General features: G+C 41.5%; 1 protein-coding gene across 1 annotated transcript in view; it reads right to left on the bottom strand.

Moving 5' to 3' along the window:
- Positions 1 to 23,204, bottom strand: part of greb1l (GREB1 like retinoic acid receptor coactivator) — a 237,229-nt gene that overhangs the window by 45,319 nt on the left and 168,706 nt on the right. Inside the window, exons 17-21 of the mRNA XM_041188959.1 lie at positions 20,683 to 20,875; positions 15,296 to 15,429; positions 5,279 to 5,618; positions 2,799 to 2,914; positions 1,711 to 1,955 (exon numbers count right to left, since the gene is read on the bottom strand). Coding sequence (XP_041044893.1) covers positions 1,711 to 1,955; positions 2,799 to 2,914; positions 5,279 to 5,618; positions 15,296 to 15,429; positions 20,683 to 20,875 — 1,028 coding nt within the window. The remainder of the gene's footprint in view (positions 1 to 1,710; positions 1,956 to 2,798; positions 2,915 to 5,278; positions 5,619 to 15,295; positions 15,430 to 20,682; positions 20,876 to 23,204) is intronic.

Here is a 23,204-nt window from a genome sequence, read left to right as displayed (position 1 = left end):
AACAGGATAACTGATAAAAGCATCCAACCAAGAGAAATAAATGTTAAGAAAATTCATGAATAATAAAATCATCAAAACGCAGTACTGGATTTTACAAAAAGCCACATAGGGCAGAATCTTGTCGAAGTGTGAGGGTCTCGAATGCAGGCTGAAGATCCAGCAAAAGGCCCAGTTTGCCTCTTTTTGGGAAAGCCCACCAAGCCAAAAGTCAATCAGGCCTTCTGCTGGAATCAAAATCCCCAGGGGTAGAAGTCTCATCTCATAAGAGCTGCGGGCCCAATGAGAGACCAGCAGCTCTTGTGCTCAGCAGCACCACTGGGGAGGCCGTGGCTGCTGTCAGACAGACAGACACTGAGTCCCAGTATCACGGAGCAACCCAGGCCACAAGTATGTAATGTGAGGAGGGGATGGGCAGATTTGGAAGTAGGGGTCGCTCGGAGAGGGATGCAGCGGGTGTCAGCAGCAAAGGCAGGCGGGGGCAGGGTCAGCAGCAAGGGCATGGGGGGCTCTCAGTGACCCCCTGACCTCCACTTCCTGATGCCCAGTACCTTAATCAGGTAGTGGGTGTCTCTAATCAAGGGAATGTCTCCCCCCATCCAGAGGTGACAAGCTGGCTGCACGATTTTTGCTGCCTTGCACCCCGCATGGTGACAGGCCCACCTGCAGCTGGGTTAATACCAGCAGTGGTGGGATGAGGCCCTTAAATGGTCATTAATTGGTCACTTAAATGCTTCAGTTGGCAATGGGGTGGGAAGGTTGACCGCAGGCTTTCCTGCCCATAACTTAATTCTGGCAGAGGTGGGAAGGCTTCCGGTAGGGTTCTGGGAAGGGTTCTGGTATACCACCATCCCGCTTAAGTAAATGCCCTTCCTGCCTCCCAATTTGCCACCAGTGGGAGCACAATATTCTGGCTATAGTCTCATGGCTGGGACAGAAAAAGAGTGTTCTGGGCTCATGTGGGCGGATGGTGAAGCCCGGGACATGCTTTCAGGGGGGCTTTACCAGTGGTGGGAAATTAAGAGGATGCCACCAGGACTGCTGTCCAATTGAGGTAGCTGTCCAATCAGAGGGCTGGCAGCTCAGCAGCAGCATCAGTAAAGGTGATTACCGCTGAAGCTGCAGGAAGGAAAGGACACCACCATTCTGAGACATCTTCAAAGGACCAGGTAATGACTTTCACCAAATGACGGGACCAGGCAGGCAGGCCCCTGTGATTGGAGGGGTGAACCCTCCAGCAGCAGCGTCAGAGCCATAGGAGTAGCAATTGCTGCTAGGAAGCCCCTCTGTAGGCCATGGAATGTCTAGAGAGGAAGCAATGCCCCCCACCCCCCCCACCCCATACCCCTGCAATGGGAATCAACTGGGAGACCACCACACTGACAGACTCCCCATGCAGTGGGAGAGCTAAACTGACATCAAAAAAATCCCAGCATCATGGTAACATAATTAAGAATAATTGGCTGCCTAACTCTGGTCACGCAGGTGGCTGAACCGCTGCCATTCCTGCTTCTGGGAATATCCCAAAGCGTCAGGAAAACATTGGACTTTCCTCCCAACCCCTTCTGTAACCATTTTATTACCTCCCCTGCCTTCCAGCCCATCTTCAGTGGGCTGCTAAAATTCAGATCGGGGACACTGAGAATGCATGAGAACACTATCTTGACTAAATCTGAAGAATCTACAAGCAAGCTTATCACTGAACATACTAACCTGAGGTTCCAGTGACTGCACTGCTGTTACTTTGTGGCCTCTCTAGATCAATCTGTAATTCATCAGATTCATTCTCACTGATAAGGACTTTTTCTTGCTCCTTCTCCGTTTGCTCCAGAACTGCCATGGTTTCTCTGACAGCACTCTTAGAAACATAGCCACAAGCAAGGCCTATCTCTTGCTCAAGGGTTGTCCGTGTGAGGTAGCTGGAGTCAATTAACCTAAGGTCACAGTACTTCATGGACCTTAATAAAAAGATTGAAATAAATTGAAACAAATTATCAAACGAAATAAAAAAATAAATCTTTTATGTCCAACATTGTTACAGTGCATGTTTTTGAGGCTCAACATCAGCAAAACAGGCCTACAATACATGACATCTGTGCATGAGCATGTGTCTGTGCGAGAACGTAGGTTTTGGCTTAGCTACAATATTCTCCATGGTAAAACAGTCTGCCGAGTCACTGCTATGATTGGTCAAATGTGCAAGTTACCTGAATGTTGTAAGCATCAGAGGAACTAAATCCAAACAACACATAGTATCTTCAAAAGAGGAACAGGTAGTAAGGGAAGTGAAATTGGAGAAGAAAAATTTTAGTTCAATGTTTCTGTTAATCTTCCATTAAAGAGAGCGAGGAAGGCCTGTGGAAATTTTAACTTAATATTGTTTATTAAACTGATAATGGTAATCTGTATGTAGAGTCCAGGTTACAAAGATAAATTATGAGGCTGGACTATTCTGAATCCCTCAACTAGATTGTTGTTTTGCAATTTTGGAACACAGGAACATAAGGCTTAGGAGCAACAGTAGGTGATTCAGCCCATTAAGGCTGCTCCACCATTCAATAAGATCATGGCTGATCTGGTTGTGGTCTCAACTCCCCACTTTCCTGTCTGCCCCCCACCCCCCCCCACCCCTACAACACCCTTCTCTATAGGAATTTATTGCAAGGTATCCTCTACTTCCTATTTCACCATGCCAGAATTCAAATAGAACACATGATGAAATATCCTAATGCAAAGCAGTTATTGGATAATCACTGAGGTTTAGTATATGATAATACCTTTGCTTTTGAAAAAAATCTCACCTTGGAAATGATTCCCCAAGTGGATCTTTACCAGTTAAGATGACAATACATGGTAAACCTTCCAGATCCTGATAGGTGTGTGGGATCCATTCCTCCTGCTCACACCCTCTCCATACCTACAAGTCAAAAGAATAGGGAATTCAAAAGAAACCTTTTAATTCAGACAGCAATTCAGACAGCAATTTGAATGTGGAACTTGCTACCAAAAGGAGGTGAAGAACACAGACACATTCAAGAGGAAGCTAGCTGAACATATGAAGGGGACTGAAATAGAAGGCTACATCGATGGGGTTAGATGAAGAAGGGTGGGAGGAGGCTCATGTGATTCATAAACCTGGCATGGACTTGGTGGGTCGAATGGCCTGTTGTTGTGCTATAAATACTATCCATGTAAGACAGCTGGAAGTAATAATTAGTTTAATAAACAGAAATAAAAATTTCCCATCTCTCCCATTAACTCCTTGTGTTGAAGCGCTAAGTGGTGCAGCACTGAACAATACTTACAATACACACTACTACTGTTTCCAATTTGTATCAAGGACTTGGACTCAGAAACTCAACGCAAATTGATTAAGTTTGAAGATGTTACAAAACTAGGAAAGCCAGCTGATTCTGAGAAGCTAGTTCAGGAAATACAAAGTTAGTTGGACAAAATACATAAGTGAGCCGAATAATAGCACACGAAATTTAACATGCACAGATATGAAGTACTACATATAGGTCAAAAGCATGAGCGCAATACAGGTCATCCTTGAATCTCTAGCTATTCCATGGGCAGGATTTTCCCCCAGTTGGGGGTAAAGTTGAATTGTGGGCGTGGCGCCATTTTATGTGGGCGGGCCAATTAAGGCTCTGCGCTCCCTGTGCGGGCGGGGGGGGGAATCCTTAAATAGAGATTGCGCTGTTTTGCGCATGCGCACAAAAGAGCGCACTCATCTCCCTGAGGCTAAGTTCTGCTTCAGGGAGATCGGCTGTTCTGTCACAAATATTAAAAATAGAAAAAAATTCCTGACATGTCCCCTCATGTGACACTGTCACATGAGTTGGGACATGTCCATAATTTTTACAAAAACTTTAATAAAATTTTTAAAAACCTACATGAAACCTCATCCCGAGGTTTCATGCTTTTTCTAATTCTCGCCAGGGCTCCTGGCCTGCCCATCAACCTTAAGGTTGGACGGGCCGGTCTATTAATTAGCTAAATTACTCTGTCAATGGCCTCAATTAGCTAATAACAGGTCGGCGGACACACAGCTACCGGAAAATTTAAATGGGGCGCAGTGCTCGCCGATGGGAAAATCCTGTCAAAATAGCTGAAGGTGAAGTTAAAAGAGTTTATGAGTCCTAGCCATATTAGTACTGAACAAGCCCAATGACTATAAGACTGACAAAGAAAACAGAATGCTGAAATCTGTTGTCAAAGCATCAAGTTAGGAAGGAAGAAATATGCTGAAACTGAATAGTGTTTTAATCAGACCATGTTGGAGTATTGTCTCTATTCCGGTCAAGCTAAGTTGTGAATGTACAGCAAGGGGCTTCAAGTTCAAATAAAAAGACAAATTTACAACTGATGTCAAGAAGCTCTCCTTCACAAAAGATTGATTAATCCAATGAATGGATAGGTGGTGGATGTGCAAACTTTGGAATTATGTAAGAAACTGCTCAATGCCACATTATCATTACAATAATAAATTATAACAATCTGATCTTCTTCCTTATTGTTCAACCTCTACATTCAAAGAAATCATGAAGAAATCTTTGATATGAATATCAAAGCCTTGTGCTTTCTTTTGACAATAGTGCTGGTGTCAATGAGAGAATTTTATAAATTATTTGCTTCTTTCTGCTGGGTCTCAGTATCAGGGCTGTTAAGCTATCTGGATAGCCTTGAGGAGTTGGGGCTATTTTCATCAGGGAGCTATGAATGAGATTTTTAAAATGATGAAGGGATTAAGTTCTGTATAGTTCGATAGGTTATTTTAGTTGGATAGGGATGGGAGAACTAGGAAGCTTATTTATCAAGTACATTGCAAAAAGTTAGGTTACATGTTTGGATGCATTGCTTATCATAGAGAGCGATTACACTCTGGAACAGATTACTGAAACATGTATCAATGAGTACTGATCCCTTGGAAGTCTTCAAATGGGAACTGGAATAGTACCTGAGCCAGGGAGTTATTGCAGGTTACAGAGGGTAAACTGCAGGGTAGCTGGATATAACAAAGTTCATGAGTTACATACTTGATTGCCATAGGGGATCAAAGTGTAAGAGATGATGCAAGGCCCTAGATGTGTGAGTGCTCACCTCCTTCAGGAGTTTCAACGGGTTAAGTCCAATCTGCGATAGGACAATTTGTTTACTGTCTGCAGAAGCAATGTTGTTTTCTCATTCCATACTTGCATATATAGTTACATTTCTAAAGTAGTAGAAAGTTTGCTTTCTTTTCTCCTTCAGAACTTCTTTTAAAAATTGTTCCTACCTTCATTCGTGTAACAAAGTGCTTGGCGACACTAAGTTCCATGGCAGGATTGCCCAGGAGTACATCAAACCGATACTGCAGACCAAGCTTATCTCGAACATCCTGAAGTCGTTCCTTGGCAAGCATTGCTAGCTGCACTGATGGCACGCGTATCAAAAGCATATGTCCACGGCCAATCTTATCTTTCCCAGGACAGCAAATTAAATCATCCATAATACTCAGAGTCTCAGGAGTAGTGTGCTCTCTCAGCAAATTCATTGATGTTACAGCCATCATAGCTTCAGCATACTGCTGAATTAACAAGTAGCATCGGATCACCATGCTGTGTAATCTGGGATATCTGAAAAAGAGGAAGGTCATCAGAATTCCCATTACTGTAGTTCAACACCTTAAGATGAGTGTAATTTACACTCAAGCAAGCAGGGACTCATTTTATTAAGGATTAATTATAAAAATCCATAATGAGCTAAAACTAATTTGCGTAACCTTATCTGAACATTCTAATAGTTATTTCATTTGGCTTTCTGGAAAAAGTATATGTTGGAGATGGGCTTTTTAGGATTTACTTTAGAAAATCCAGTGTATATGCTTGATTACGTTGTCTTGTAATATCAAGGTGCATTGTTGTGTGGCGACTTGAGAGCACTGCACCAGATTATCAAAAGAAGGCCACTCTCTGCTCTTGCACTGCCGCCAGACAGCCTTGCCTACGAGAACTCTCTTCGGAAATCCAAGCATTCAAAGGATTATAATTTGATGACTGTTTACAGTTATAGTTAGAAACTCATGTAGAGAATGCCCAGGGCATAATTTTATGTCCCGCAGGTGGACTCTTGCCCGACCCAATTGAGTGTAAAATAGTGTGTGATGATGTCGGATGAGTGTCCCGATGTCATCGCACACTTGCAGGATATTTCCGGCACGCTGCCAACCCTTGCGCGTGTCCGCCAACAATTAAGAGGCCTTTAAGGCCATTAAAGTATTAATTAACAATGATTTTTCACTGCCCAGTTGGCAGGTGGGCAAATCAGCCAGGTGGCCTTTGTAGTTTTGAGGAAACCTCATCCACAGGCGGGACGAGGTTTCCGACATTAATTTTTTTTAAATTTAAAATGTTTTCACACAGTTTTTATCATGTATATGTTCATGTGAGTGAGTCTTATGTGCGGACATTTTTTTCAGAATTTCCAAATCTTTATTTTTGATTTCTGAATTATTCAGCTCCCTGAGGCAGCTCTCTGCCTTCAGGGAGCTTTCACTGCACGCTCCCCAACGCCTGGGCAGACTTCAGCGGTCGCCCTCCTCGGGCCCTCACCCTGGCAGCGCTGAGCCTTTCAGCACGCATTTCACGCTGGTTGGCCGTTAATTGGCCAGCCAGTGTGAAATCGCGGTCAGGGGCCAATCACGGGCAGAGGACCATTTCCTGGCTGCTCCCAGGGTCCACCCACCGTGCCTAAAAATCCCCAAAATCCCGTCCCCAATCTTTTGTTGTATGCTTTCAGCGAACGAGCTTCCTACCAGTGCTTAAAGTCAGAAAATTATTCTTAAGCTGTTAGGTATGCAGCTATAATGGAGTTAGTTTTTGTACGTATGATTTTTAAAATATGAAAAATTATTGCATTTTCTCATTTATCGTTATCAGTTAGTGCCTAATTTTCAATGCACTTTTCCTCTATTTCCCTCCCTCATCTCCATAGCTACAGGAGGATGAGAATCCACTTGATTAGCATCACAGTGGCCTCAGCCTTACTTGATGTGTCAAAAGACTTTATTATAATTTTCAAGAGGAAATACCTCTCAGTGTGCATTGGTGCCGGTCCTCAGCCCAGAGGCGTAAATGGGGAGGGGTAATGGCAAGAAGGACAAATGGCTGTAAAACCACCCATCAAGTCCAAATGATGGTTGATATGAATCAAAATGGCACCCATGTTAAGGCTTACTCTGCAAGAGACATGCAGGGACCCTCCCGGAACCCTGTGAAGAATGGGCCAGGGATACCATCCAATGGACATGGATGGGTAAAGAAGAAAGTGTAACGGAGAAGTGAAAAGATGACCAAACTCAAAATAGCAAGTCTAAATGACAGGGAGAAACAGTGAAGTAACTACCCTGAGTAAAGAATTGCAAACCATGGGTGTCTAGGAAACAAAGTGGGAGGGCAGCAAGGCAGGAAAAATTGGTGGTGGATATAAACTTTACAACCATATACAAGATAGGAGAAGAAATGGTGTTATAATAGTACTAAGCGAGGAAATGAAAGAAAAGGCGTTGGCAACGGACAGAATCAGTGACATCAAAATAAAGCTTGAAATCAGGGTGAAACGTGGAACACAGTGAGTTGTTGTGCACCACAGAGCAGGTGTGGAACAGAGGAAAAAGAATCCTGGAAACAGATGGACAATGCAATTCAAACAATACAAGCAGAGTCAGGCTAGTGATGGCAGAGGACTTAAATTGACAGGTGTATAGAGAAAAAGTAGAGTGCTTTATATAGTTACACATCATTGTGGACATGTTTTTGGAGAAATAAATAAAAAAGGAGCCAAGATCCTGGAACTTGCTGTAACATACCAACTGTAATATTAGACACCTGGCACCAAAAATGCAGAAACCACCTTATAACTTATGTAAGGAACACATCTTTGTATTTTCTGTTGGACTGTGGATTAGATTTATAATGGCTGCAGGTCGAAAGACATGGCCACTGGAACAGGATGAGAGATATATACAATGTTGCAGTCCTGGAACAGAGTGTACCATGAAAGACAGGATGGTGCCGGAAAGAAGTCCTGGACCAAGGGAACTGCCTGACAACAGCATTTCAATTGGCTCCTGACCAGGTGACCAAGGTTTTGTGTGAAAAGCAGGGCAGCAGAAAGCTCCTGGCCTGCAAAGAGAAAACATCTAAACTCTCTTTTCTTCATATCTCTATAAACTGCTAAGGAAACTCCTGTAAAAAGGAAAAGGGAAAAACCGCTGTTAGAGACATTGAAAAGCAAGTTCTCAACCAGTGAACTAAATACTGAATGTGCTGGAAGACTATCTTGTGTCATCAACAAGAACCGAAAGCAATTTGGAAGACATCGATCAAAATCAACCCATCGAATCCTGTACTCCGGATTGATGCTATTGAACTGTTTTATCCCACCCTTAAAATCCATGTTTTGTGTGTCTTATGTGGTGTGTGTGTGTGTGTGTGTGTGTGTGTATGTGTATATAAGGATTTAGGAAGGGGGTAGAGTTTAAGTTATAGTGTTAGAAGTTAGCAGTTCATATTTCTTTCTTTTGCCACTAGTTGAAGACAATTTGTTCAATAAACAGTTATTTGCTTATTAAGCGCACAAACCTAAATTAAATAGTTGGCTAGAATTGGGACAACCTGGTGGTTTGGTCAAACTTTTCATTTTTGTCATGGCTCAGGGAATAGTGGGGCTTGGTATTACAGTGCACTGTTCCTAGTGAGTCGTGGCACCTACAACAATGGTGGTAGCAAGACATATTATGGTTCAAAGAGAACATGCAAAGAACTGCAAAGTCTTCCCTAGCAAGGCACTGACCACCAACATAGAGCGCTGATGGCAGAGCTGATTGCAAACAAAACAAAATGGCAGCAAACAAGGGGTAAACAGAACATAAGGCGCTGGAAGCTCAAAGATCTACTAGTGAAGGGGGAGTTGAAAGAGCAGATGGAGAGACAGTAAGAGAAATAGAAGTTATGACAGACATGGTGGAAGACTGGTGGAACTCAGTAGCAGACTTGGTTAGGAAAACTGGTGAAGTAGTGTATGATAGATCATCATGGAGGAGGAAGGCTGGATAAGAAGCTTGGTGGTGGAATGAAAGCACAATGCAGCAAAAGAAAAGGGACTATTGAAGAAGTGGAAACAATCTGGGCTCAAAGAAGATAAAGGACAGTACAAAAATGGAAAATAGAATACAAAGACAGTGATTACTAGAGAAAGATCATTCGTCAGGGAAGAAATATATGAAAGCCTGGAAACCAAAAAGGGACAAAAAGATATTTTCAGAATAGCAGCTGCTGAGATAGATTAACAAAAGATGTGGGAAATCTATGTACAATCAAGGATGGAAGAGCAGTAATCTTAGTGAAAGAGGATGAAATCAAAGAGAGGTCCAGTCAATACTTTAACTGGCTTATGAATTAAGAAAACCCAAGAACAAAGACATGAGAGGTAGCTGCAAATCACGGAATGACAACTAGTATCAATCTGGAAGGAATCAGAACAGGACTGAAAGGAATGAAAAACGGCAAAGCAGCTGGAATGGATGAGATGCAACAAAAGTATGGACCTGCCTAGGTGAATATGAGGTCCAGGGCCTGAACAAGTTGCCCAAGGGCATGGAGGCAAAATATTTAAATTCAAAGGAAAGGGAGACATCCAAGATTCAAAAACTACTGAGGAATTAAACTCCTACCATGTACCTTCAAGACATGGGAGAGAGACATAGACCAAAGCCTGAGAAAAATAGTGGAAATCCATTAAGGTCAGTTTGGATTCATGCCCAAAAGAACAACTGATGCCTTTTTTGTTTGAGATAAGTGATGGAGAAATATTGGGGAGGCTAATGTAACAGGAGGATTCTTTCCATTGATCTAGAGAAGGCTTATACCGGGTATTTGGAGATGTGCTAGAATTTGTGGAGTCCCTGAGAAGTACATACAGCTATTACAGGACATGTACAAAGAGTTCCAGACTAGAGTAGGAAGCAGTGTAGGGGAGGGTGAGAGTTTCAAAGCCAAATTGGATTACACCAAGGATCCGCACTGAGCCCCTTCCTCTTCCTGATTATCATGGATGATCTAACTGAGCAAATGAGACAGGAAGTGCCATTATCAATGGTGTTTGCAGACATTGAGCTATGTGATGAGGATGATGAAAACATGACTCAACATCTGGAGAAAAGCAATAGAAGACATGGGCATGATGGTCACAAGACCAAAGGCCCAATTTATGGACCTTCAGTTTGAGCCTAGGGGAGAAGATCAGAGTGAAGTTGTAAAGATTATGGGTGAAGACTTGGAGAAAGTGAGTAGTTTCAAGTACCTGGGGTCAGCAGTGCCAGAAGATGGAAGCATGGAAATGGAAATTAAGCAATGGATTAGCTCTGGTTGGAGTAATTGGAAGAAATGCAGTGGAGGGTCACGTGATAGAAAAGTGTCACTGAAACTTAAAGAAAGAACCTACACAACAGTTGTGAGACCAGCCTACTTACATAGGGCAGTAACATGGGCAACATCAAGAGGAACAACGACTGGATACTGATGAGATGTGGATGCTGAGGTGGATGTGTCAAGTAATGAAAAAGGACAAAATCGTGAATGAGCACATCAGGGGGTCAGTGAAGATTGTGGGAGCATCGAAGAAAGTAACTGAGACTGAAATGATCATGATTGATATGGTTATCTGTTGTGGAGTGAGAGAGGGGTAATGTGGTGAGGTGAATGACGGAGATACGACTAACAGCAAGAAGGGGAACAGGAAGGCCGAAGGCCAGATGGGAAGATGAGAGATTTCAATGCAGTGGGATTGGAAGAGGAATGAGTGACTGACAGGAGGAGGTAGAGAAGGGTGATCAAGCAGCATTGTGGTGACCCCAAGTAAAATGGGAGAAGCCAAAAGAAGAAGAGGAAATAACTCTCGACAAGCAAAGTAACTGATTCCCCAGCATGACGTCCGCCAGGAAGCGCTATGCTGTTAGACGTGCTGAGTTTTTCCAGCATTTTTTGTTTTCGTTTCAGATTTCCAGCATCTGCAGTATTTTGCCTTTATCTTAGTGTTAAAATATCCCCCATTGGTTTTAATTTACTATCCTTTAAATTAAACCAAACACGGTCAAGCATAACCCTATATGAAATGTTTGCATTTCAGCAACAATTTTCTTGCCAAATATTCAACTGTTGGCTGATGTCAAGAACATAATCGAATACTGTATTCGAACATGAAAAGCAGTGACTATTAGTATGCCCACCTAGAAGGACATGGGCAGCATGCATGGGAAACAAAAAAATAACTGATTTAGTTTGATAATTACAAGTATTGGTCAGAAATTTCCTGAGAGCTGCTACTGCTCCATTTCCACAACTTGGTGGGAAATACAGCAGAGAACACCAGGTACAGTTTGTGCCAGAAGTATGGTGGGCACATACTGAGAAAGCTCCTTAGCACAGCTAAATCTTATGGTTTGCACAACACCAGCAAGGCAGCATTTATTGTCCATCCCTAGTTGCCCTGAAAGCATTATGTGGCAACCATATAATGTGGAAGTGGGGTCACATTGTAGGCCAGACCAGGTAGGGGTGGTAAGTTTCCTTCTCTGACATTACTGAACCAGTAGGATTTTTAATGACTATCTGGAGGCTTTCTTGGCCATTTTTCTCTTGGTATTAGAAACATAGGAACAGGAGTAGGCCTTTCAGCCCATTGCGCCTGCTCCACCATTCAATTAGATCATTGCTGATCATCTACCTCAATGTCACTTTCCCGCACTATCTCCATATCCCTTGGTGTCATTAGTATCCAGAAATCTACTGATTTCTGTATTGAACACACTCAATGATTGAGCTTCCACAGCCTTCTGGAATGGAGAATTCCAAAGATTCACCACCCTCTTAGTGAAGGAATTCCTCTTCATCTCAGCCTTAAAAGCTTGCCCCTCATTCTGTGAACGTGTCCCCTGGATCTAGACTCACCAGCCAGAGAAATATCTTATCTAAATCCACCCTGTCACAGCCTGTAAGAATTCTGTAAGTTTCAATAAGGTCACCCCTCATTCTTCGAAACTCTAGGGAATACAGACCTAGTTTCCTCAATCTCTCCTCATAAGACAATCCTGCCATCCCAGGGATTAATCTGGTGAACCTCTGTTGCACTCCCTCTATGGCAAGTATATCCTTCCTTAGATAAGGGTACCAGGTGAGGTCTCACCAAGGCTCTATATAACTGCAGCAGGACATCCTTACTCCTGTACTCAAATCCCTTCGCAATAAAGGCCAACATACCATTTGCCTTCCTAATTACTTGCTGCACCTGCATGCTAGCTTTTAGTGACTCATGAACAAGAACACCCAGGTCCCTTTGGACACTTGCATTTCCCAACCTCTCACTAGTTAATAAATACTCTGTCTTTCTGTTTTTTCTACAGAAGTAAATAACTTCACACTTATTCTCATTATAATCTATCTGCCATCTTCTAGCCCATTCACTTAGCCTGGCCAAGTCCTTTTGAAGCCTCCTTGCATCCTCCTCACAACTTACAATCCCACCCAGTTTGGTGTCATCAGAAAATTTGGCAATACTGCAATTGGTCCCCACACCCAAATAATTTATATAGATTGTGAACAGCTGTGGACCTTGCACTGATCCTTGCGTTATCCCACTAGTAACAGCCTGCCATCCTGAGAATGATCTGTTTATTCCTGCTCTCTGCTTTCTGCCTATTAACAATTCTCAATCCATAGCAGTATATTACCCCCAATCCCATGTGCTCTAATTTTACTTACTAGCCTCCTGTGGTGGGACCTTATCAAAAACCTTCTGAAAATCCAATTACACCACATCCTCTGGTTATCCTTTATCTCTGCTACAAGTAACATTCTCAAAAAAATGCCAACAAATTTGTCAAACATGGTTTTCTTTTCATAAAACCATGTTGACTCTGCCCAATTTTAACATTTATTTTTAAATGTCCAGTTATTTCAACCTTTCTAATAGTTTCTAACATTTTCCCTACTACTGACATCAAACTAACACATTTATAGTTCTCCATTCTCCCTTTTCCTTCCTTCTTAAATTAGTGGGGTTACATTTGTTACTTTCCAGTCCACAGGAACCTTTCCAGAATCTATAGAATTTTGAAAGATAACCACCAATGCATCCACTATCTCCAAAGCCACCACCTTTAACACTCTGGGATGAAGCTCGTCTGGTCCAGGGGATTTACCAACTTTCAATGCAGTTAACTTTTCAAGTACTACCTCTTTACTGGTACTAATCTCTTGCAGTTCCTCAGTTTCACAAATCCTTTGGTCCCTATCAGTTCTGGGATATTTTCTGTATTTTCTTCCATGAAGACAGACACGAAGTAACTGTTTAGTTTCTCCACCATTTCCCTGTTCTCCATTATAAATTCTCCTATCCCCACCAGCAATTGGTCCACATTTATCCCAGCTAATCATTTCCTTTTCAGCTGCCTAAAGAAGCTTTTACAGTCTGCTTTTATATTACTCGCTAGTTTGCTTCATATTCTCTTTTCCTATTCTTAATCAGCTTCTTGGTCCTCTTGTGCTGGGTTCTAAATTGTTCCCAATGCTCAGGTTTACCACCTTTTTTCTGCTATCCTTATAAGCCACTTCCTTTGGTCAAATGCAGTCTTTAACTTTTTTTTCATTTACTATGGTTGATTTACCTTTCCCTTTGGGTGTTTGCGACTTAGAAGAATCTATATCTGTTGCAGACCATGTAGCACTTCTTTAAATACTAGCCATTGCCTGTCTATCACCAAATCTTTTAGCATATATTCCCAATCCACCACAGCCAATTTGCCACTCATACCTTTATAAGTTCCTTTCTTCCGATTTAAGACCCTAGTTTCAGAATGAACTATATCGCATTTAAACTTAATATTAAATTCTGTCATATTATGATCACTTCATATTAGGGTGGTTAGCCCACAAATAGCCAGTTTTATTGTTTCAATTTCAGAACTTGTCACAGTGAGATTTGAACACAACTGTAGGTTTCTTGTCCACTGCTTGGCTACCATACCTGCACAATTAAGGAGTAAGACAGCAACTGCATTTATACCAATTGAGATCTGTGATAACACTGGCAATTCCCAATGCACAGATTTTGTTGAGGTTAACCCCCTGGGATTCACTATGGCCACTAGCCTTAAAAACCCAATTTAACAGATTTTCCTGATGACTGACTTTAGCATACGCTGACAGGCAAGATCCATTATTCGGGAGCAAAGTTCTCAAACAGCATAAAAGTCCATTTAGGAGTGCAATACTGCTGAACATTACAGGATGGCTGCATAAGGAGTATTTTTTTGTCTATTCTTTCATGGGATGTGGGTTTCGCTGGCTGGGGCAGCATTTACTAACTGCCCTTGAGAAGGTGGTGGTGAGCTGCCTTCTTGAATCGCTGCAGTCCATGTGGTGTAGATACACCCACAGTGCTGTAGAGAGGGAGTTCCAGGATTTTGACCCAGTGACAGTGAAGGAACAGCGATATATTTCCAAGTCAGGATGGTGGGTGGCTTGGAGGGGAACTTCCATGTAGTGGTATTCCCATGTGTCTGCTGTCCTTTGTCTTTCTAGGTGGCAGAGGCAGCAGGTTTGGAAGGTGCTGTCGAAGGAGCCTTGGCCAGTTGTTGCAGTATATCTTATAGATGGTACACACTGCTGCCACTGTGTCAGTGGTGGCAAGAGTGCATATTTAAGGTAGTGGATGGGATGCCAATCAAGTGGACTGCTTTGTCCTGGATGGTGTCAAGCTTCTTGAGTGTTGTTGGAGCTGCACTTATCCAGGAAATTGCAAAGTATTCCATCACTCTCCTGATTTGTGCCTTGAAGATTGTGGGCAGGTTTTGGGGAGTCAGCAGGTGAGTTCCCAGCCTTTCTTGCAGCCACAACATTTATATGGCAGGTCCAGTTCAGTTTTTGTTCAATGGCAACCCTCAGAATGTTGATACTGGGGTTTCAGCAATGGTAATGCCACTGAACATCATGGGGAGATCATTACTATTTGAACGTACAATCCAAGGCAGGCCACTTCTGCAGGGAAGTGGGAAAATCTTAAATCTTGGTAAGTACCCAGTAACGCCTGATAACCAGCCCAAGTAGGGACCAGTTTGGGGAGGAAAGGGTTGGCAATGGTGTGGGACTAGGCTGTGCATCCACTCTCTCATCAACAGAGGTAACAGGGACAGGCAGACTTGAAGACAGGGAACAATTTATAATTAATTAAGATAACATAAATAAAACACATTTACCTTTCCATCAAAGTATTCACCATTCTTTCAAAAGCCTCATCACATCTTAGGATAGGGCTTGTGATTCCCCATTGTAAGGATTTACTGTAATCAGACAAACCAAAATATACCATCTCCTCATTGCTGATCTCCTCCTGAGCGAAAAATGAGGGTAAAATAGAACAGAATTAGAGACAGGAAGTAATTTAACATCACTCAGTCTGCCAGATCTTCCCAATAGTTTGTTACAAGGCATACAATCCAAGCTTTTAACACTGGAAAATTGATAAACCCCCATGGTTCAAAATGTAGAAGCCACTTTTAAAATGTCTTACACAAAATACAAAGGTTAAATAAATCATCTGAAAACTCCACGGCTCACAAGTAACATGTGAATGTTGAAAATACTGAAATAATGGCAGAGATGGTTTTGACATTTTTAATAAGCTGTTCAATTGTAATGAAAAAAAAAACCCACTTGCAAATATTAGATACTGAAGTCAATGCACTTGGCGGGGAGGTCTGTTTTGGAGTTTGCTTCTTTGAGCTTAAATTAAATCTGGAGAGCCAGTATTAGATTAACTTTCTTTGTGATTATAATAGGGTTCCTAGCATCAGGAACTTGGCAAGATTTTCTGGTATGCAAAAAGTACCTGAGATAGACAAGAACAGTAAAACATTAAGATTACAGAATCAGGTGTACTCTGTTGGTCTGATACAGTTGTGCCTGCTGATCTGCTGTGGGAGCACACATGTTAACATGTGTGGTTAATAGTACAAAAATTTTGGAAATAATTTAGAATTCAATTATAAGAAATCACATAGCCAATTGTTACAAATAGTGGGACCATCTGATCATCTTCTTCCCAGTTTAAAACTGAAGTGAACATTTATAAAGAAAAAAGATAAATGAAACAAACAAATCCTGCAAATGATCTGTTCTGTCAGACACAAGTGCAAAACGTTTCAGTGACCACACAAACTGTGCTTTCTGATGTTTAAGGAGGTAATGGAGGTGAGTAGCTCAAAGGTTCCATGGGTACATGCTTCCAGCTGGATGGTATTGATTAAAAAAGAAATGTACCAGGGTTCAATCCTCAGTCTGTACTTAAAGATAAAATTCAACCCCAATTCTCCCTTTGATCATTATCTGGTGGCCCATGCTGTTCATTAATTGTGTCTAGAAGGTGGGTGAGGTCAAGATCAGGATCAGCTGTATTGCTCCTCTGTGGTCAAATAGCTTGTACTATCTAAGCTGATTCATGAAAAATGATTACATGTGACATCATATCCCAGATTGAATTTGTTTGTCAATATTACAACAATGACCAAATTTCAAAAGTAATTATAATTACTCCATCTGGTGGCCTTGGCCTCAATCTCTAGAATTTCCCCCCTATGCCTCTCTACCTTGCCTTCCTCCTTTAGAACACTCCCTGAAACCTACCTCTTTGATCAAGCTTTTGGTCATCTGACCTAATATCTCTTTATATGGCTTGGTGTCATACTTTGCTTTATAATGTGCCTGTGAAGTACTTTGGGACATTTCATTTTGTTAAAGGCACTCTATAAGTTGTTGCTGTTGTTATAAAACATTTTGGTACAATCTGAGATCGTGAGAGGTGCTATAAAATGTAACTTCTTTCCTTCTTTAGGAAAGCAGGAGAATATATATATTTGAAAAAGCATACGTTCATGGATGAACATTGCCAAAGGAAAGCAACACCCACATCTAGTGGCACAAGAAGCCAAGGTATGCTGCAAACTACATAGAGAATAATTGTAATTATACTGAATAGGTCTGTAACAGCAATCTGTCATATGCCATACCCACTTTCAGACTTCCTACATAAAGTATAGAGCAATACCATTTTGACAAACATCGATACATTCATTTTGCATGTGTTAAACGAGGTTGTTTTTTTTATAAAAGGTGCTTGCTTTGGAGTACCAACAAATAATCTAGCTGCCCAATAAGTCGTTCTGCTCCATAAAACAGAATAATCAAGCCAAGAAGCACATTTATTAGCCATTTTGTAGTATTAGATTCTTTCATCTTAAGTTACTTAAGTATTTTGCGGTCTGTCCGCAAGAATGACCCAAACCTCCCTGTCGCTTGCCATTTTAACACTCCACCCTGCTCTCTTGCCCACATGTCTGTCCTTGGCTTGCTGCATTGTTCCAGTGAAGCCCAACGCAAACTGGAGGAACAACACCTCATCTTCCGACTAGGCACTTTACAGCCTTCCGGACTGAATATTGAATTCAACAACTTTAGGTCTTGAGCTCCCCCCTCCATCCCCACCCCCTTTCTGTTTCCCCCTTCCTTTTGTTTTTTTCCAATAAATTATATAGATTTTTCTTTTCCTACCTATTTCCATTATTTTTAAATATTTTTAAATCTTTTATGCTCTCCCCACCCCCACTAGAGCTATACCTTGAGTGCCCTACCATCCATTCTTAATTAGCACATTCGTTTAGATAATATCACCAACTTTAACACCTATGTGTTCTTTTGTCCTGTTGTTTGTGACATCTTTTGATGATCTGCTTCTATCACTGCTTTTGCCTACAACCACACCACCCCTCTCCACTTCCCTCTCTCTCTCCCCCCCTCCCAACACCTTAAACCAGCTTATATTTCAACTCTTTCTTGGACCCGAACTCAAGTTCTGTCGAAGGGTCATGAGGACTCGAAATGTCAACTCTTTTCTTCTCCGCCAATGCTGCCAGACCTGCTGAGTTTTTCCAGGTAATTCTGTTTTCGTTAAGTATTTTTCATGCCTCCATTAACAGTCATTGTCCTGAGTTATGTTTGCCTAAGCAATAAGTCACAGTTGTGAAGAATGGAACCTTTATCAGTCTGGTTCCTGTATTAGTTCTGAAAGTCTTGAGGTAAAGTAAAACCTCATGTTACCTAACATGTACAGTATACATTATCTCATCTAATAATGAACAAACATCCCTGTCACTGCAATAATGCCAAAAAATGATCAAGGTCAGAAATATGAAAAACAGACATTGTAGCAGTCTGCATTGCCCAACCATTACAGATCAGAATCTTTGCTGCCAATTCCATCAAAACCGATTAAAGGCAAAATGAATGAGAGACTACTGAAATATCTCAGTTATAACAATGTGGGCACCAATTTTGTGTCACAGCAAATTGGCTCAGTTGTAACATCCAATTATGTCCTGAAATGGCATGATTCCAATCCTCAATGCATTTTAAGAGTTCAATCCCTAAAGAAAGAGCAGGTGTTTATTGTCTCGTGGAGACACTGGTCTCTTAAGGAGAGCTTAAAAAAAACTAAATGGTAGAAATCTGAAATAAAAATGAAAAATATTAGAAGTAGTTAGAAGTAGTTAGGAGATTCATCAGAAAATGAAAGAGTAATGACAAAATAACTTATTAGGTTGTGACTCTTCAGATGAGTGTGCATTTTTTCTGTATTTCATATTTTGGTATCTGGAGAGCTATAGATTTCCTCAAAGGATTAAAAGAGAGACATGTTAAGATATCATTAATTTGTCTTCTCATGATAACAACTTTGCAAAGAAACTTCTGAGAAGTATTTTTGGTTCAGGACATTCAGTTACTATAGGAATTCCTGCATGTTCAAGGAAATACTGTTGGTTTGATTTGCACAAAGACAAGTCACCTAAATGATAGGATCATGAGTAAAGTAGCTTCAATGTTTATTAGTTTTTATGAAATGTTTCTATTCTAAAGAGAAAAGCCTAAGAGCTGTACTTCTACATTTTAATCAAGCCAAGTTGAGTGCATGTGATACTGGAAAGAATACTTCACACATTTGTGTCCCTAGAAATCTCTTCTACGTACATCATTGACTGGAATCATTGACTTGTATGCAGTAATTTGAACACCATTAAATAATCACTGAACAAAGTAGTGGTTTTCCATCATTTATTAGACAAAAGTAAGTCAGTTATATACCACTTTGATACCTACTGTAATTTTTTTCAAGTATTCTTCCTGTACTCCCAGCAACTACTGTGGCCAATTTATCGCAACATCTAGCTTTGTTAAAATTGTCTCTTGCTGCACCATATGACCACCTAACCATAGAACCATAGAAAAGTTACAGCACAGGAGGAAGCCATTTGGCCCATCCTGTCCATGCCAGCCTGAGGACACCCAGGTCCCTTTCTAATCCCACCTTCCTGCACACGGCCCATAGCTCTGCAGCTTATAGCACTTTAGGTGCAGATCCAGGTACTTTTTAAAACAGCTTAAAGTTTCTGCCTCTACCACCAACTTGGGCAGCGAATTCCAGATACCCACTACCCTCTGCATAAAAAAGTTCTTCCTCATGTCCCCCCTACACCTTCTGCCACTTATCTTGAATCTATGTCCCCTGGTTCTAGAATTCTCCATCAAGGGAAACAATTTTATCCTGTCCACTCTATGTATTCCCCTCATAACATAACAAAGACTCCAACAGATTTTGCTGGACAATTTCAAACACTCAGATGCAACTCTAGGATCAAAATTTTCTGCTCAAAGGATGGTGTGTTACAGTTCACTCAGGGAATCTGAGTTGCTGTGGCAACATGCATTTTTACATGCATGTTGCAGTCTGGAGTTATGGATAGTGATGGCCGAGGTTCCATTTTTTTTCCATCACAAGGCTGACCAAAACTCTCTCCCACTCTTACTGCCTGCCATTGTACGTGTCAGGTACTCAACCTGTTTAGTTGCACTACAAACACACCTTCTTTGGCCATTAACTCCAGGGATGAGACTTCAACTGGGAGTTTCTGGCACACTACCCTCTGTGCAACAAGACCACTGTACATAAGATGGGATCGGACTAACTTACATATTCCTGAGTTGGAGTCAGCAAGTTATAGCAGAATTAATACTCTCCTGGATATATAATTTATTATTAAGTAATACTTCATGTCATCAGCATGATTTTGACATAGCCTATTTCAAGATTACAAGGTCAACATAAAGGGACCACATTTCTGAGGAGGTTTCCTGACCTTTTACTGTAATTGCAGTAAAAATCCCCACAGAAATGGTAGGAATGGCTATTTATACCATTTCACCAAATTTTATATCAAACTTCACCTAATTTACAATGTGAGATTGGGAGAGCCCCTGTACAATTCCATATGAAGATAGTTTACTTTTAAAAACACCAATGCTATAGCTGACTACCATTTGTCACCCAAAATAGGGCCTACTTTGATGTATGTCACTCTTGAAAGCAAACACAGCCCCATATCTTTACATGAATTTGGAATTCCTATCCATTGTGTTGATAGTAGATTTCACTCTAAGCATTTCCCCGGTTATGAGCTCTACTTTAGGATACCGCCAATATATATTGTAATACAGCAAAAAACAGTTAGAGAAGAATTGCTTAATGTGAACTTACAGGACTGCTGGGCAGTATCCAATGTACTTCATTGTAGGAGCTGACACGGGACTGCTGTGTCTGTAGAGTGAAGGGAAAGGAGCTGACCTGCAACATAAGTAAGTTGCATGCCTCAAGTGCCTCACGTGAATTAATAAACTTATCCGACAGACCTTGGCTGGATTCCCCATGTGCTGCAGAGCCTGAAACAAGACTGAGGGAACATAGATTCAATCGAGACTGTCTGGAGGACTTCTTTTATGTTTAGATAAGAAGAGGGAAGGAAAGAACTTGCATTTAATAGCACATTTCACAACTTCAGGATATCCCAAAGAGTGTTGTAGCCAATGGAGTACTTTTCAAGTGTTGTATTTTAAACAAGTAAAATAGCTAATTTGAATGTAGCAAGGTCCCAAAAACCAGAATGAAATAAATGACCAGATAATCTGTCTTAAATGATGTTGGTTGATGGATGGACGTACACCATTTCTCAGCGTTTTTATGGCTCTCCTGTTGAAGTTCTGGCGGATAATTGGAAGAATCCTTGTGTAAAGCCTTGCAGGCTCTCCCAATCAGGTAAATGGGGTCTGGGGGTTTTTGGGGTCAGTAAGCCAGCCTCCCCCTGTGAGGGACAGGTTATGAGGACAGGGGGACTGCTGCGGGGATGGCCATTGCTGACAGGGGGCCCCTGCGTGGGTCACTGTGCCTTATTAGGAGGGTTCCCAAGTTGACAAGGCTGCTGCTAGCATTCACCAGGTGGTCACCCCATGCAGTGGGGATCATCTGCTGCTGGTAAAATGCCAGTGGCGGTGAGAAGAGGCCCCTAATTGGCCACTTAAGTGGCTCAGTTGGCCTATGGGTGGGAGGGTCATCCTCCATCTTCTCCATGGCTGGTAAAATGCCATGGCAGTGGGAAAGTGATGAGCACTCCATCTAATCCACCCCCCCATTCCCTCCTTCTCTCTATATTTTCTGGGCCCTCACCTCCCAGCCATTCTCGAGAGGACTGGCAAAACCCAGCCTAATGAGCTGTCATTTGGTCAGCGTACTGAAAGGTCATTGATACCCATGGAATCATAGTCCCGGAAAAGTCAGTGTGTTCACAAAATGATGGGGGAGAAAAAGGCTTGCATATAGGTGATAGCAGTCCTTTAGCTTAAAGTACTAAATGAATAGAAGGTAGAAATCTTTCTTTCTTTTGCTGCCACAAACATATAAATGAATGCAGGTGTTTGCTGTTAAACTGTAGGCTGCACAGCTAGTGCTGAGGTACCCTATGGGAACAGAGTGCAACTGACACGTAAGTTTGTGCACTGCAGCAATTTGCAGGAGAGTTGCTGCTCCATGGCGGTATTTGTGCAGTCTCTCTTCTCCCAGCAATAATGCATTTATATTTTGATGCAAGCAGCTGATCGTCAATTGTCAAAATTTATTAGCTATGGTTTGACCACTATTATAAGTAGAAATCACAGTGATTGGAATTAAGTCTAGAGAAAGTTATTCAAAGTACAACCCAGAAATCGCATGTACCTTTCACATCCTGATGGACCCCTGACCCTGTTACAGTTCCCTTCAATGAATGTACTTTTTGAGCCTAATTTACAGTGGTACATATACTAACTATCCCTCCTGTTCTTGAAGGATCCAGGAAGGGGGCAGAAATATTTATGCTTTCAAGCCAGTTATAATCTCTATAGGTAGAAAAGACAGTTCTTAACAAGCATCATATGCTTTAGTAGCAGCATTGAAGTCTTATAGAAGATAGCAAGCAAAAGCATGAGCACTGTCCACTATTTTTATCAATGAAATCCCATAGTTGAACTGCTCTCTCCTTCACTGTGCTACCAAAGGAGATCAAAATCCTGAAACCTGTTATCATATACAACATGATATCAAATATATGCTTTAAATGGGGAATCTTTACTACTGTACATGCCGAGGTTCTGATCTTAGCCAGAATGCCATAGGGAGGTATCGAGAAGAGGGAAAAAGAAAATCAAAAACAAAGCCATTCCTACAGCACAGTCACTTGTGCCATCCCTGATAGCTGGTTGAGGTTAGATGGCATGTCTATTTTCTCCATTGCAGGTGGTGCATGTGCAAAAGACCAGAGAATGAACAACAGGAACAAATTAGGGAGTGAAATTCACATGTTATTAATTTGGCAGATAAGGGGCATTTGGAAGTAAAAACTCATTGTGGGTTTTCCCAAAAACACACGTTCAACAAATGTTATTAGTCACCCTGGGAAAGGAAACAGTTTGGGTAAGCATGGAAGTATGAGAAAAATCAAGACTTACTGCATTATCAAATAAACCTCAATGAAAAGCTAGCAAGTACTATAGGCTCAGAAGCATTATGGGTTGAATTTTAACTCCCAAAAACAGGTGTGTTGTGGCTGGGCCCATTGACAAAATCTTAAAAATCTCAAGCTCGACCCAAACCTGCCTCCAATTGCTCACTTCTGGGTTTAACCGAGGCTAAACAAAAGTCAACCAGCCAAGCAGCTCAGTGGAGGCAGGCTGGCAATTTAAATATTCTAA

Source organism: Carcharodon carcharias, chromosome 6 (genome assembly GCF_017639515.1).
Source record: "Carcharodon carcharias isolate sCarCar2 chromosome 6, sCarCar2.pri, whole genome shotgun sequence".
NCBI lineage: Eukaryota > Metazoa > Chordata > Chondrichthyes > Lamniformes > Lamnidae > Carcharodon > Carcharodon carcharias.
The sequence above is the reverse complement of the archived record's forward strand: the minus strand, read 5'-3'. Positions and strand labels throughout refer to the sequence as shown.